At 36.0% G+C, this 16,770-nt stretch overlaps 1 protein-coding gene across 1 annotated transcript in view; it reads right to left on the bottom strand.

The window, feature by feature from the left end:
- LOC145693712 (putative multidrug resistance-associated protein lethal(2)03659) overlaps positions 1 to 16,770 on the bottom strand; it is a 217,401-nt gene that overhangs the window by 127,753 nt on the left and 72,878 nt on the right. The window contains exons 5-6 of the mRNA XM_081769997.1: positions 13,994 to 14,201; positions 8,997 to 9,219 (exon numbers count right to left, since the gene is read on the bottom strand). Coding sequence (XP_081626123.1) covers positions 8,997 to 9,219; positions 13,994 to 14,201 — 431 coding nt within the window. The remainder of the gene's footprint in view (positions 1 to 8,996; positions 9,220 to 13,993; positions 14,202 to 16,770) is intronic.

The raw sequence follows: 16,770 nt of genomic DNA, 5'->3' as shown, positions 1-16,770 counted from the left end.
TGCTGAAAAAAAGGGATATTTTAACAAAAATCCCATTTTTTGCAATTTTTCCCGCCTCAGATACATGACGGAAACATATGAATGGTATCGTTTGAAAGACTGTTCTATTCTGATGAGAATAAAGTGTAAAACATGACCCTAGGATGTCTCAGAAAATTTTTATATTACATCCGAATCTTTTTGAGTCATCTGGGCCACTGTGGAGATGTTCTTAGCTGATTGGTAATTTGTTTCTCCCGTCCTTACTATTCAAGATAGAAACTTGAAATTTTGTACACACGTTTCGTACATCATTTAGGGCCATATGCATAGTCGACCACGTAGGGGTCCCCTAGACGAACCGTACCTGTGGGCTTCCTCAACCTTCCCCTTGACTGTGCAATGCATAAAGCTTCCAACACAGACAAACGATATATCGTTTGTCTGTGGCTTCCAAAGTGATCCCTCAGGTACGGTTAACACTGAGAGCTGATTGGTCTAGTACACCTCGAGCGAGGCTAAAATTTTGTCAAAAAAAAGTTGAAGGTAGAACTCCGAAACTCAATTCTACTATGATAAAGAATTAACATCGAAGCAGCAACTGCATGGATACAACGTATGCTATATAAAAAAAATGTTCTGAACTTTGTTCTTGCCAAGGCGGAAAAATAATGGTGTAGATTAGGAATACAGTGCTTTTGTTTTTAATTTTCAGATAAAGTCTGTTAACTTGAAAATTGTTATAAAGTGATACAGAAAAGCGGAAAAATATCGGTGTAGATTAGCAATACATTTCTTTTTTAATTTTCAGGTAAAGTATGTTAACTCGCAAAAAGAAATATGAATATGTAGCTAGAAAACGTGTGAGGCTGTAGCTTTACAATAGAGATTCCACTAGAAATAAATTACATATACTCTGTAATTTTTAGGACAAAATCAGCCCATAGTATTTTTGTGAATGTATTTTCTAAACAATTTGCCAGTAAAAGTTAACCTTAGAAGGGCATAACAGTTATGTCTATAAATACAGTATTTTTGGGGGGATATTCCATGCAAATAGCGTAAAACTTCTTATTTACTTATTCCTAGAGTGTTATCATCTAATTGCGTACAATTGTATAAGACATACATACATACAGTGAAAGCCAGACGTCTCAAAACCACGCACCAAACTTTGCAAGCTGCTTATTACAAGCAAGTTTTGCATCTACTACGGTTTAATGCCAAGGTGAAGCTGGAGGGCTACAGTCGAGGTCCGTCTGTAGGGAACGGGCGAGTTTGCGATGGTGTGTAAACGAATTAGGGGTTCACTCGAGCAGACACTTTTACGAAATAGAAAATTTATAGGTAAAATACGATGTGAAGCCCTACATTTTTTGTGAAGGAATGAAAGAGTAAATATAAGTAATTACCATCAATGGCAGCATATTGAAATGATTTAAGTGATAATGAAAGTATTGTATGTGTAAGTGTGCTCTTCCACTATCCTCGTATATACGTAGGCCTATACCCCCATCGCTGACGCGCCTGCTCCCTATGGATGCACCCGCTCACTATCACTCTGAGCCGCCTGATGCGCTCCTACCATAACTCAGTTAGGTAACATTCGTGTTTTTAGCCACATAGCACAAATTGATTCTATCTTATGTATTGTAGTTTTTATGTTATACGCCCACACTGTATTTATACTGATCCCTCCTGAAGTTAATCTGCAAGTAGTAATGGAGCTCTTCATATAGACATACTTTGCTCAAAGAAATACAAAGCTCTAACCTAACCTGAAAATGTAAGAAATGTGTCAAAATTTGATAGAACTGTTTACTCGAATAATGATCAAATTAGTATAAAAAATATGCATCTATCTGTAGTAGGTGGTCACTAGAACCTAGTTTTCCATTATAATTGCATAATTATGAGCCATACTTCTTAACACTGTTTCCATAATCACATGAACCAATGCATACTTTGAGCAATTACAGCGCGTCGATAAACAGGAGTTCGATGATTTCCACTTGTCTTTCCTTATACGCATATCACCAACACTAATGTGCCTGCTTCCGCGGACAAAATCATGCGTGATCCCTCAAATTGTGCCCAGCTTGGAATCGGAATAAATGCAAACTTATCCTGTGTTGGGCATGGTTTTTCGCACTTATTTATTTATAATATATAAGTTTGCAAGCATATTATAAATGTGTACGCAGCTGGTGGTCAGGTAAGAAACCAAGAATGCAGAAGACGTTAGATGATTAGTGAAAAAAGGGATGTTAGCGCTCCTCAACTTTACCTATGCAGAGAAATGTAGGAAAAGGAAACAGGGAGAAGGATGTAAAACACATTAGAATAACATTTTCACGATGAAATATGTGTAACTATTGAGTCAATTTTTCCCATCAGTGATGATTCCTGTTTTTTTGGCGATTTCAATATGTTGCGGATGAAATGTATTAGTAACGAAAATACTGAGAATTCACATTGAGCACGATAGGCTATGTGGTCCTGAGGGAATGTCATGGTTCTCGGGGACCCTCCCCCCCGGCCGATCCTTGAAATCACCACTGGACCCCTAGAATCAATTCTGAAGCTATTCTACAATCTAATCTAAAATCTACTTCAGTTCCAATACTGTAACAACAAGTATCTCTCGCTTATTTTATTTAAGGTAAAAGTTGTTAGTCCATTCTTTGACCTTGTATTCAATATTTGTACGAGCGGAAGCAAAATATCCTGCAATCTTCTTTCAGGAATTGGTATATATTTTTAAATTGGATGCCATCAATATGTCATTTATTATCGCTTAATCAGCTCAACGAATTCGGTAAACTCATTAACATACTCAAATATTTTGTCAGCACGGAGCATATGCATTTTATAAAGCAACAGAAACTGCTACGGGCTAGCAAAGGGTGCGTTGAAGCACCCCTAGCCATCCTCTTGACTTACGGGAAGGTTGCGGGCTTGTTTGACCCTGCGGGAGAACTCTGCAACGCAAATTATCACGTGTCCCGTACGTAGCCCCTAAGTAACCCGCAGAATAACTATGCATACGGCCCTTAGTATTTTTCAGTTTATTTTGAGATCTGTGTGTTAACACAGGGTGTTCTGGAGGGACCCAAAATAGAAAAAAGGGATTTTTTCTACCAAAAGCCTTATTTTTCCCCTCAAACTTTCCGTTTCAGGGACATGATAGGGAAATCTGAATAGTGCCGTTTTAACACAGCGTATAATAAGGAAAGGAAATTTCAAATGTAATTTCTGGTATCACTATCAGGTTATGTTTTCAGAGGTTAACAGGATTTCCCACTAGTGTTATGTTCTTCCAATGAATTCAATTTGATTATGAGATTTAAACTGACTGTTACTTCTTTTTTAATTAAAATTCGTAGTTTCATGAATGGGAAATGAAAGAAACATAACTCAGCATGTCAGAAGGCTACTGATGATTTGTCAGTAGAGACAAGAGACACACCTACTAGAAAACATGCTACAGGCTAAACCAGTAACGTCTTAGTTACTGTTCCATTTTCAGTTTTTTTTATAACATGCGTCGTATACTTACGTAACATCCTATATTACTGAGAAAGTAAACCTGATAGCGAAATCCTGATTTCAGATTTGAATTTGACATGGTAAATTACTATAGACCTACAGACTTTTATCCCAGAAATATAACTTTTTTAGAACATTGTAATTATACATCACAAAAACAGTTTTCATAGTTTTGTACCTAATTCGAAACGTCCACGTATTTGTCCGTTTGCAAAATATATCGTTAATAATTAAAAACAGGGAAATGTAAGTGAACAATTCTTTCAGATGATTTTAAAATAAAACTTTGGATGTCTTCCCGTTTGGCCTTTTCCTGTTTCGCCTTGTGTCTGTTTTCATTACTTCAGCCTATGATGCTAAGATAGTATATGCTAATTTGATTGTAAGGCGAAACAGGAATTCCCGTTTGCCCTTTCCATTTCACCTTACACCAGCGAAGGGGATTTTCAAGTTATGATAGGGAAATTTAGTGTCATTTTGGAAAACATTTGTAATGCTAGTAGTATTTACGTTTGAACGAACAGAATAGCGTATAATCAAAGCAAGTATTCAGAATTTTGTGTTATCTGCGTCACTCTTTAAAAAATTGCTCATGTAGCCTTGTATTTGTACCTCAAATATGAAGAAGAGAGCGACGGAAGAACGAACATCAACAATTACTAAGACATATAGGTAAGTATAGGCAAGTACATATAATAGTTGTAATAAGGTATAAGTAATTTTGACACTGAAGCTTCTCTGCATGTTTCTAATATTTACTCTTGCAACTTCTCCAAAAGTTATTTTAGAACTTTAGATGTGGAACTTTTCTTAAATGGCACCTTAGCTAGCACACAAATACATAGTCCATTTTTTATTTATAGTGTAACACAATTAGCCGGTCGTAGTTAAGCAATATTCCGTCTGTCTTTACTTTCTCGAGGGAAAGTACGACTTTTTTTTTCTGTTGATGTTTAAAATGAATTTATTTTCTTCTCTCCAGGAAGAAGATTGCTAAGGGAAATTACTGTGGTGAAACTGCATCTGTTGTCCCTATTTTTGGTGCCGTCAAACACTCTCTATATAACGTACGAGCATGAACCGGGCACCACTATTGCAAAGATTGAGTAAATTGAATGTGGAAGGATCGTGGAGCGAAACGCATGACGGCAAAAACTTTTATTGGGGATGAAGGCGATGACACCAGTAGAATTCTTGTAAGTTATATTTTGGTAATCAAGAAAATAGTTTCACTTCTTACGTTTTTCTTTTTTCTTTTCTTTTCTTTTCTTTTTTCTTTTTATTTTTTGAAATCGTGAAAATCTGTTATGACAATAGTAATAGGAGTATGAATATTAATATTAAAGCATTTTCTGTAGAATGTCTGTGTTATTTATTCTAGTCTTTCTATCTTCAACAGATTTTCGGCACTATTGGAACTTTGGAAATTATGTGTCAGTGCGACAGGATTGTAATGGATGGGACACTTAAGACTGCACCTCTCCCTTTCTCCCAAATGTACATCCTGCACGGAAAATGTTTCGGCCAGGTATCTCCTCTTCAGCATATTGTCCAGTAAAAAGAAAGAGACACATGTAAGATTACTAGAGGTAATCAGGGAAGAAGCTGAGAAATTTGGACTGCGTTTCAAATTGAAAGAAGTTTCTATTGATCTTAAGAAAGTAGCAATCAATGCTATAAATAAAGTATTTCCTGGTTAAAATCACAGAATGTTCCTTCCACTTCTCTGAGTCTGTTTGGAGGAAGGTTCAGCAGTTAGAACTTTCTCAATTGTACAAAGAGAACACTGAAGTAAAAAGATGGATTCGACATGCAGCAGCACTGCCTCTGGTACCAACTTCCCATTTAGATGTAGTGTTTGTACGTTTGCAAGAAGATGCGCCTGACGTTCTATGGAAGGAGGAGTTCCATGATTATCTTATAGATACTTGGCTGGATGATGGTGACACGTTATTTTCTCTGTAAGTATGTTTTCTTTCCTACGTAAATAGATGGCGTTTAGTGCAAGTTTTTTTTTTTTTTTTTTATTATTAAATCATTTTAAGCTATCTCGAGCACTCTACAGTATAGCATTTTTTCCATTAACACCTCATGTAAAGTGTAATATAGATTTTCTTGCGACGTGCATGTATTGAAGATTCTACATTCACTGATTTGTAAATTATCAAAAGAACACATTCTTTTGCTTTGCAAAAGAAATAAATTAGGTTCACCCAAAATTTTGCCATCGACTTTCCAACGTAGATTCTCCTGCAATCCTTTGAATTTTTAATGTGCTAATGATGTATTTTTTACCTATTTGCAGTGACTTGTGGAATCACTTTGAAAACGATCAAGAACAAATGACTAACAATGCAGGACAGTGGCACGTCAAATTACGAAGAAAGGCATCAAGGAATCACTTAGACATACATTCTTTCATTGAATTAATGAAAGACAGGCAACGTGAAAATGAAAGATTGCGAGTACTTCTTCAAGTGGGTTATCAGAAAACACTTAGAAAGCTAAAGTAGAGACGGTTTGACGGCAGGATTCACCGCCTAAAAGATAGACTTAAGAACAGTGAAATTGATGTAATTTCATATACTGATGCTGTTTCATATTATATCCACATAGAAACTTGATATGCTATTTCGGGTGTGATAATAAAATTTATGTTCTTCTAAGATATTTGAGTTTAATTTGTCTGGAATAGAAGAGACGTTGCAGTTGAGAATAAGATAAATCCCTCTTTGTTACAGAAACAGAGTGAAAATTCCCTTGCATGTTATAAGGTCAAGCAGGAAAAGGCCAAACGGGAATTCCCTTTCCGCCTTAAGATAACATCCTTATCGGTTGTATGGCAAAATGTTTTGAGGGCATAAGGCGAAACGGAAAAAGGCCAAAGGGGCATAAATTAGTATACTAAAATATATTATAAAAAAGCGATAGAAAGATTCAGAGAACATAGACATACAAAGTTTGATTTATAATCTGAGTTGGTAGTTTTCACTTTTTTTTTTTTTTTTTAACTCGGTAAAGTTTTGTGTTTCCCATTGCTAGATTTGCTATCGGTACGATTTTTCTAACATTGACCCATGTTCTTTTATTTTACCAAAGATAATTTGGGATTTTAGCTTTAGTGAAAATGGCAAAACTGCTCTTGTAGAGCAACCTGTAAAATGTACCTAGGTATAATAAATTGAGTTCTTTTCCTTTTTTGAATTGTAAGATATACTATTTGAAGGCCTTATTTTTGTAACTATTTTCCCATAATGGTTGTGACATAGTTTAGATGGATCTCATAAATTGAGTGGCCTAAATTGTATATTGCACATCTGATATACAGGGTTGTCAAGGGTGTGAAAACGATGGAATAAATTTACAACACTACCAAAACTATGAAATCGAGGTTTATTAGTGTGATGCATGACAGAGTGAAAATATTCCACTTTACATGAGAGCCTCTGCGACCATTTTGGAAGGTATCATACTGGATTTTAATTAATTCAGTGAAATGGGAACTTTACGATCCGATACTATTGTTGAAATAAGGTGTGATTTCGTAACGATATTATGGTAGTTTCCTCTCTGCTTGTTTGCATCCTGAACAAAATTATGATCATAAATTTACATTATTATTATTATTATTATTATTATTATTATTATTATTATTATTATTATTATTATTATTATTATTATTATTATTATTATTATTATTGCAAAAGAAAAATATAAAAATGTATTTGAAATATTACATTCAATATGATAAATGAGGGTGACTAGGAGAGTTAACAAGGTCTGGGATATTTACATCCAATCCTGTTGTTGCGAGCCGCAGAAGATGTAAAAGAGAAGAATCTCCAAGGCAGCTTCTGAAGCGGTTCTTCACAATTTTCATGGTGAATTGGTATGGTTGGTTTGGTTTGGTTAATTGAAGTAATTGTTCTTTCAGCAACGATGCCTTGCCTATAGCTACATTACTGACTCCAGTGTTGCCTTGGATGTCCGGGCCTTTTTGTTGTACAAAAGCGTTAAATGGATGCCTTATTTCGAAAAAAGAGTGGAAACATTAAAAGAATCAACATAAATGAAAATATTATCAGTAATAACAGTCTATGTTGTGAGAGCTTTGTGGGGTGCAAAAAATGGTTTGGCGGGCCGCCATTTGGACAACTCTGTTCTAGACCTATGTGATCAAAATTTCGTTAACAAAGAATATAGAAAACAATCTTGTTAATTTCTTTAAAAATCACACTTTATTTCAAAAATAGTAGTGTATCGTAAAGTCTATATTTCACTTAATTAACTCAAATCCAGTATGATAACTTCCAAAATGACCGTAGAGGCTCCCATGTAATATGGAATATTTGCACTCTGTCCTGCATCACCCAAGAAGCCTCGATTACATATTTTTAGTAGTGTTCTAAATTTATTTAATCGTTTCCACACCCTTGGAAATCCTATATATTTAGGGAATATGTAACCAGCGATACAAACCACTGTTTCAATTAATGCATGTAAATGCTTCAGTAGGAGACAAAAAAAATGCATAACATTTTGTGATTTCAGCAAAACGTTTATCTGCATAATGAATTTTATGCACACAAGTGCATCAATTAACACAGTTTTCATTATGCATTTAGTTGCATCCTTAAAAATTATGCATCTAAACGTTTTGCTGGAGTCACAAAAGTTATGCATTTTTTGTGTCAACTAACGCGTCTGTGGTTCTGTGTGTACATTTAAATCCCACTTCTTTATTATATGCATTTTAATGAAGGTGACACGATAAAAACCCAATTTAAAGTACGAACCACGTTCAAGAATTGATTCTAAATCGTTTTCCCCAGGATGGTGAGATAGACAATGCCCATGTCATTTTTTTTTTTTTTTTTTTTTTACATATATTGAGAGAAAGTATACACGTTCTACCCACAAGCGATAATATTAAGAAAATTAACCCTTTCCCTCCATTTTAGAAGCGGAATTTCCCTTTTTTCACTTCATTTACTATAAATGTAGATTGTTGTACGCAACTTGGAACAGTAATTCATTTCTAAAAAAAAAGAAGAAGAAGAAGAAGATAAAGAAAAAGAAAAGAAAACTTCCACGTCGTTTATGCTGTACGAATTTAACTTGTTTCTTTTAGTATCGGTGAAAGCGATTCGCATCATACCTTCAATATAATTCTTAAATGTATTATACAGTATACATTTGTTTATACGAAGATAAAGTGCTTTTCTAAGCGTTACCCCTTGGATGCAGGCAACACTACTTACTTCACTGTATGCTAGGTTGTCCAACTTCATTAATTGTACGACACAAATGGACCACCTTTTATATTACATTAATCTGATTTTAAAGGAATTAGTATGTTTGAATTACGTCAGTTTTATGTAGTTTGCACATATTACAACTAATTGAAAATATAATAATAATAAAAATTTAAAAAAGGAAAAATTTAGGATAAAAATACATTTGTGTACCTTGGAGTGGAATTGTAATTAAAACTACTCCCACGCCGGCGAGAAAAGATATTCCTACTTGGCTCCAAATAAAATATGCTATTATCAGAGTTTGAATGGGTGAAATCCATAAATATTGGACGAATATAGGTCCTTGGTCAAACCTACTTACATCATTCGACAACAAATTCACAACCTCTCCAACTGTTGTTTGGCCTAAGGCAGTTTTACTTAGGCGAAGTGCCTGTAAGAGTGTAATAAAATAACCAATCACACTGAAATTCTTCAAAGTTACATATGAAATATTCTTTACCCTTGACAATACTGATGCATAGAACGGAGAAAAGTATTTTAAAGAGGGTCACGAGTGTTATGCAAGAAAAAAATGTTCTTCTCTCCTCCTGGCATCTGTTTTCTTTCCTACTTGACAAATGTTATATTGTTTTGCTTGGTGAATCCTTTTCCTTCAGCCTTTAGAAAATCGACTTGAACTATTGCTTTTGCAAAAATTTGCTTTCTTTTAAGCGCCAAACGAAAACATGATGGCAGAAAGTTTTTGAAAGTTTTGTTATTAGCCTCTCATTTTAGTGTATATTTACAACGAAGGGGGGTGCACGTGTACCTTTACACTCCTCCTAAGTTCGGCCCCATATATATATACAGTGGCGGATCCAGGATATGATCAAGGGGGGGGCTAAACCATAGTTTGCCGTTTTATCCAGTGTAAAGTAGGATTAAAGCCCCTTTTTATCCAGTTTAAACCTGAGCGTCAAGGGGGGGCTATAGCCCCTATAGCCCTCCCTTGGATCCGCCACTGTATATATATATATATATATATATATACAGTGAAACTTGTATAAAGCGGAAAGCGACGGGTCCAAATTTTGTTTCCGTTTTGGACAGATTTCCGTTTTATACAATTCTGAAAATAAATAGCTACAAAAATAAGACAGATGGAAATGGTTTTATAGTTTACCTTTATATTTCTCTGGAACTGCAAAATGCAGTCTTTCATACTCTGCACACACACACACACACACGCACATACGCAAAATATTCTGTATTTTTTGTAGTTTTCAGGACACACAACACTTAATATTCTCACAGCACTAAAACATTTCAAATTATGTGAACACTTCAAATACAATAAATGCAAGAAAATCTACTGAAACTCAAGATGCAGTTTAGAATGTTACACAAACTATTTTTAGTTGCAGTTTACCAACATAATTTTTCCCCTATCCTTATTCATATTTTTTCTCCATTTCTTTCAAGGTAAATTGTTTTGTTCTTTGAGACAAGACTTTTTTTTGTAACACTTCCCTTGCAGAATAGAATGGTTCTAGAAGGTCTGAATAATTTGAGTCAGCCGCAAATTCAATGAGGTCTTCAACATAATGAAGAGCTTCTCTTAAAGAACCAATTTCAGGTTCTCTGATTATTTCAACCTTCAGTGATATCGTCGTCTTTTCTTCTTCAGTTTCAGGTCCATGCAAGAGATCCGCAGCCGATTCAATCGTAGAATAAGTTGCTATCTTGATAACTTGAAATGTAAGCTGTTCCGTCATCCGGTTCTCCATTTTGTTGACACAAGAGTTTAACGGCTTCAGCAGTCTCCGTTATTTCTGGTATGTCAGAAGTTTCAGAAGAAGAATTTTCAGTAAACCCAGCTTTCATAAAACATTTAGCTATGGCTTCCTTTCTTATTCTTTTAGCAGAACAGCAATCCAATTTACAGCATCAAGTACAGACACCAATTTCACTAACTGGCTTGCAGAATTGCTTGATGACATGGTACTTACTAGAGATTTCAGCACCAATCGCCTGTAGTGACTTTTAACGGTGAAAATTACACCTTGGTCCATAGGTTGTGACACACTTGTAGTATTCGCAGGAAACCAAGCTATAGCAACGTTGAGGAATTTTATATGGGGATGGTATGGGGCATTGTCCAAGGATAACAGAACATGACGATTTTCTTTCTTCATCTTCGCATTAAAAGAATTTAATCCTTCTTCCATAATAGTACTTGTCATCCAAGCACTGTTGTTGTTTCGCCACACAACTGGCAGACATTTAACATTTAAATTTTTAAACCAACGAGGTTTTTCAGATTTCCCAATCACAAGAGGCTTCTCCATTTCTCCTGTCATGTTCTCGCATAAAAACACAGTTAGTCTTTCTTTCGACATTTCCCCCCTGTACATTTCTCCCCACACAATGCCAACGACTTGCTCGGAAGTGCCCGAAAGAATAGACCAGTTTCATCACCATTAAAAATGTCTTTTGGTTCATAGTTTTGTGTCAGTTTACGCACCTTGGGGATCCACTCTTTAATTGCTTTCGGATCGACATCTTTTGACTCACCACAAACTTCTCTCCACATAACATTATCCCTAGACTTAAAACTGTCCAACCATCCCGACGATGCTTTAAAATCAACTTTCACCAACGATTTGGCAATCTAAAGAGCTTGAGCTTGTAAGATAGGACCAGAAATTGGCAAGTTTTTCGATCTGGCACTTACAAACCACTCCCATACCAGTTCGTTTATTTTCTCGTTGACCGTTACTTTTCTACCCGCTTCGCGTTGCCATTCCCTTCCATCCAACACTTCAGAATTTTGTCCTTGTTTTTAAGTGTATCATAAATTTGTGTTTTTCCGCACTTAAAACGGCACATGATTTCTTTCACCGAAATTTTGTCCTCTCCCTTGAATTCAATGATTTGTACTTTATCACCCAAAGTGAAAGTCACGTGTCTTTTAGCCATTGTGTGTATGGCTGAAATAAAAACACCATAAAAAAAACAGCTTGTTTTAAGCACAGAAGAAAAAACACGATACTGAACACAAACTCAGAACACTGTAGAAATGTACTTCTTTCTCGCTCCACTCCGCCTCTAGTTCTGTTTTTGATGACAACTTTCTGTCATTATCCTCGAAATGCATTTGCTTGGGGCAAATTTAGTGAACCGTGAACAAGCATCACCTGTAAATGAAGATTCTCAGATTTTGGAGAGCCACCAACACAAAGACTTGTGGACTCCAGCATTATTTTAAGACCAGGTGAAGTTCACAGGTGGAGGATTGACAGCAAATGCAAACAGAAAAATGGTACATGAACAATAACCTGTCAATCATCTGCTTCAGTGCTTCCGAACAGCAAAAGATCGTCATAGGAAAACGAGGTCAAATCTCTAGTGATATTTTGTGATGCATTATTTAAAGGCAAGAACTAATGGAGGAGGGTTCAATGGTTCTATTAAGTGACATTCCATTTTGATCTCTTCACCTCCAAATAAGACACACACAAAAGAGAAGAAAGGTAACCTATCGCAGCCTTCCACTGTGAAAAAGATTCCGTTTTATGCAAGCTTCAAAGGTTCATTGGGACTATTTTTGCTTTCCGTTTCCGCGTTACGGAATATTCCGTTTTACAGAAACTATTTGTAAAGGAATTCCCATAAGAGCTGCCGGGACTTTGAAAAATGTCCGCCATAGACAGATTTCCGTCTTATTCAAGTTCCGGTTTAAGCAAGTTTCACTGTATATATACGAGGGGCATTTAACTCGAACTGCTCGAACTGGCAACACTGCTACGATTGGAGTGTTGTGTGGGCAAGAGACAAATGACGAGCATAGTGTGTTCCGTTGATGTGTACGAGTCAGTTCAACGCTGCTGCGGTCCTATATTATGGTGTGTGTGGCAAGTAGACATTGTTAAAATGATTGTTGTCTGAAATACTGCCCTAACGTACTGTTCACGCGTACAGAACAGCGTGTGTTTATCAAATTCCAGGTGGGACGAGGGCTTAATGCTAGGACGATTCACAAAGGATTAGTAGAGACCTGTGATGAAGCTGCTCTACCGTATCGGACAGTGGCGAGATGGGTTGCAGCATTTCAGGCGGGACGACATTCAACAGACAAAAATGCATGGTGGAGGGCATATGCGAACGGCCACGGACGAAATTCATTTTGCAAGACTACGGACACTACTTGACAGTGATCCGCGCTGGACTTGTAGTGAATTGCCGCAGGAGCTGAACATTTCTTCCGGATCAATGTTCCGCATGCTAACACAAGATCTTGGCATGCGGATAATTGCAGTCAGATGGGTACCTAATGCTCTGACCGAGGTTCAAAAGTGGCATAGGTGGGAATGTGCGCACCTACACCCTCAACGTTACAATGAGGAAGATCCTACGAGCCTGAATTAAACGTCAGTCGAGTGAATGGCGCCAACCAGAATCTCGACTACCGAAAAAACTTAGGAAAGAGCCAGCAAACGTGAAGGTGATGGTGATAATGTCATATGACCAGATTTTATTGTAGTATTTTTCTTTCTTTCTTTTTCTTTTTTTTGGTAAAATATGGTTATACAATTTTTATACATAAAATCATTTCTGAAATGGGCTGGTCGAAATGTTATTAAATAACTAAGCTACTGCTAGGACGTTGGTTGAGCCTATAATAAATTTGTTAATATTATTTTTCTACTTAATTCACTGAGAAGAGTTCATTGATAAAGAGATGTATACTACAATTGATACTACTTGTCCTTTCTGACAGCTTGCTGCGTGCACATGGTGTTCAATGCTATGTTGCCAACTTTTGCGCCGGGTATTGAAACACGAAATTATTCCCTGCAAGTAAATCTCAGTTTTATAAAATTAAATGATACAAACGAGAATTAAAAATATCTCTCAATAACCTGCCGGTCCACTACTCAAGTTGACATTCGACTAAAACAATGTGCATTTGTTTATATTCAAATTGGCAACGTGTGGAAAGGGTAGAATTTATCACTGCAGAGCAAGAGAAATGAGCCACTATAATTGGCTGAACGTGCTGTTGCCATAGAAACAGTTCTTCTTGCCTGATTGTTGCGACCACGTTCAGGAAGGAAAAAAACAGAGGAAAGCAACTGTCAAAAAGGAGAAGTCGTATCAAATGGACTGTAGTTAAATACTATTTGAAACATAAGTCTTATGAATATTATTAGATTTTGACTTACCTTCCTGTATATTAAAGAACAGCAGGCAACTCTTACTTTCATCCCAACATGCTCCACACCTTGCATTGGAGGGTACGAGAGAAAAATATTGATTGCTGAACATAATATTACGCCAAGAGCAGAAAGATACGCATCTGTCTTAGTCAGTCCTGTATGAGCTGGAGAGAAATAACTCACTAATCTTCCTAGGAAAATTGGCTGAGATACCCTGTTTGAAAATTTAGTTAATAAATTTTGCTTATTATCAAACGAAAAGTTAAATTTCAAACGAATTTCAAATTTGCAAATATTAATTCTTGTTTACGGTACAATTTCAGTTTTGAATTACTAACATGGCCTATTGGTAATTACTGTACCTGTACATTCACATCGAGTTTTGTTTTATATTGTTTTAAAATTATCTGTAACATGTGATTCATATATATCTGTTAATTGCAGTGAAGATGTTCGTTTGATAGTCAAAACTTTAGTATGCACTAAATTATTTGTGTAATGTATTTGATTAAGGTGGATCACTACCCGGAAGTCAGTATAAACATTAGTTCATTGCCTTAACCAACTCGTGAAGAAATGGCACATATTATAAATATTGCACTATAAAATAGAGTTACGCGTCAGCTACAACATAAGATACTATTTCCTGTGATTATGTATTCTGTTATCTAAAAAAGTAACATATAAGAGGAAAACTTGATGAGTTTTAAGATGAGTACGCAAGATGGCGCTTGCTGTTAGATTTTGCTACTCCTGTGCTCATATTTATGAAATTTTTACTTACAATCATAAATTATTTTATAAGTAGGTGTCTCATTACGGAATATGGATATTTACGACCATTTTTCGTGTTATGTTTTACATTCTATCCAAATATAATTCTATGTTTACGGAAATAGTTTTAGCGGCTGAATCTCATGCTTGCGCAGGACGCCATAATGCTTCGTTGCCAAACTTGCATGTCTACTGTTGCAGTCACAGTAGTAGGGTAATTCCTTGTTAGCGTTTCAAGTCCAGAGGCGGAACCTGTGAATTGTGACAAAACTATTACAAATAATAAAAGTGGAAAATGGGGAAACGGAAGGAATCATATACAAAAAAGAAGAATCCAACTCAAAGTAAAAGATCGAAGAGCCAAGGGAAGCGAAGAGAAAGGGAGAATAATTTGAAGAAACAACTAAGCGCTTTTCAATTTTTAACTGTTTGTTTCCACGTAAATATTATGCACACGTGTAATACAAAGGTAAATTTAGTTTATTTTGACGATCATTTTGAACGTTAAGTATGTAATGTGTGTTCTTTCTGTTTTCTTCTTTCCTTTTCTTTATTTATTTTTGCAGAAATTAATTTTGCTTAGGTAAAATATTATATATTCTTGAAAATATTTTTTATATGTTTTTGAGCTTTCATATATACACGAATAGTTGCCTGAACTCATTAATGGCAAATATTTATTTCACTTACTAGGGAAGATCGTGGGGTGTTACTCTGGCTTCATACTGACACTATGCTCAGTTGACTTCATTCTACATATGAAACAATTAGGTAACCGGAGAAATCCTTGAGCGCAAGCTTGTTCGAATTATGAGCGTTGAAAGTTCAAAATTGAACAGATTTTGAAAAAGATTTGAAGTAACCACGGTTTTTGATATACACGCTTCAGTTTTGGTACTGGGGTGTTTCCTTGGGTGCTCGACAAAATGGTGAGGTCAAAACGTACGTATTTTGCAAGATAAGGGAACTTATTGAGGGAGGATTGAAGGGTAATGGCGTCTTATAACTTGCAAATTGCATCCTGTTTGGCACAACGGGTAAATAGGCTAATAAAATGTATTTTCCACCAACTGTGTTGTCATTCAAATGTCACTTTTCTGTGTGGCCACCTAAACATTAAACAATGACATTTGTCTCCGAAACGCTTTGTCGCGGAGTTAACTTGAACGGGACTCCCAACCCAGCCGGCCTCTGTGCATTGTGGAGAAAATGAAATATTTCAGTTTAACATCCGATGATTATACCCTTTAGGCTAACAAAAACGATGATTAAGGCAAGTGAATGGTGATGGAAGAATTGATGGAATGAGAAGAAGGGAGGAAACAGGAGTACCCCAAGAAAACAAATGGACATGATGGTATTCATTATGGAAGACGGTGTTTCAATATCTCATCCATAGCCATTTTTTAAAATAATTTTCAACGGAGTTTAATGGCGATTATTTGAAAATAGTGGCCAAACTTCAGGCAATATTTTACGGTATTCCGCGAGAAATGTGACCAAAAAACAAAAAACCGGCTAGCGATGATGTGTGCAAACAGCGATTTTCTCGAGAATAAAAGTTACCTAGTTCACAACTTTGAGCGCACATTCCTGCTAACCATTTTTTTCTTTCTTTAAATTTTTAGGTCAATTGAATATCTTAGAATATTTCCTGGAGTTTGACCAATATTTCCCCACAATCGACATTCCAATTCGCTGAAAACTAAGTACATGGCTGGCGATGATGTATTAGAACACCGTATTCTGCCATGCATAAGCATAGGCCGACAGGGTTCGAAGTACCGCTCAGGAGTTCCAAGGCAGGCCTGTCTGGCGCTGCGCGAGCTGTTTGGATCGCATTTCCGCACGATTAGGGTCTAACTAATAAATAAAATACCGGTGGTATAAACTAATATTCGTATTCACCCTCAATGCCAGTCTTAGTAGATAATTTATTTGATTTAACTTCATTTTAACAATAACATGATTTTCGTTTTCCACACACGATACTATATTTTAGTGTGGCC

The sequence above is a fragment of the Thermobia domestica genome, chromosome 8 (genome assembly GCF_964235325.1).
Source record: "Thermobia domestica chromosome 8, izTheDome1.hap1.1, whole genome shotgun sequence".
NCBI lineage: Eukaryota > Metazoa > Arthropoda > Insecta > Zygentoma > Lepismatidae > Thermobia > Thermobia domestica.
The sequence above is the reverse complement of the archived record's forward strand: the minus strand, read 5'-3'. Positions and strand labels throughout refer to the sequence as shown.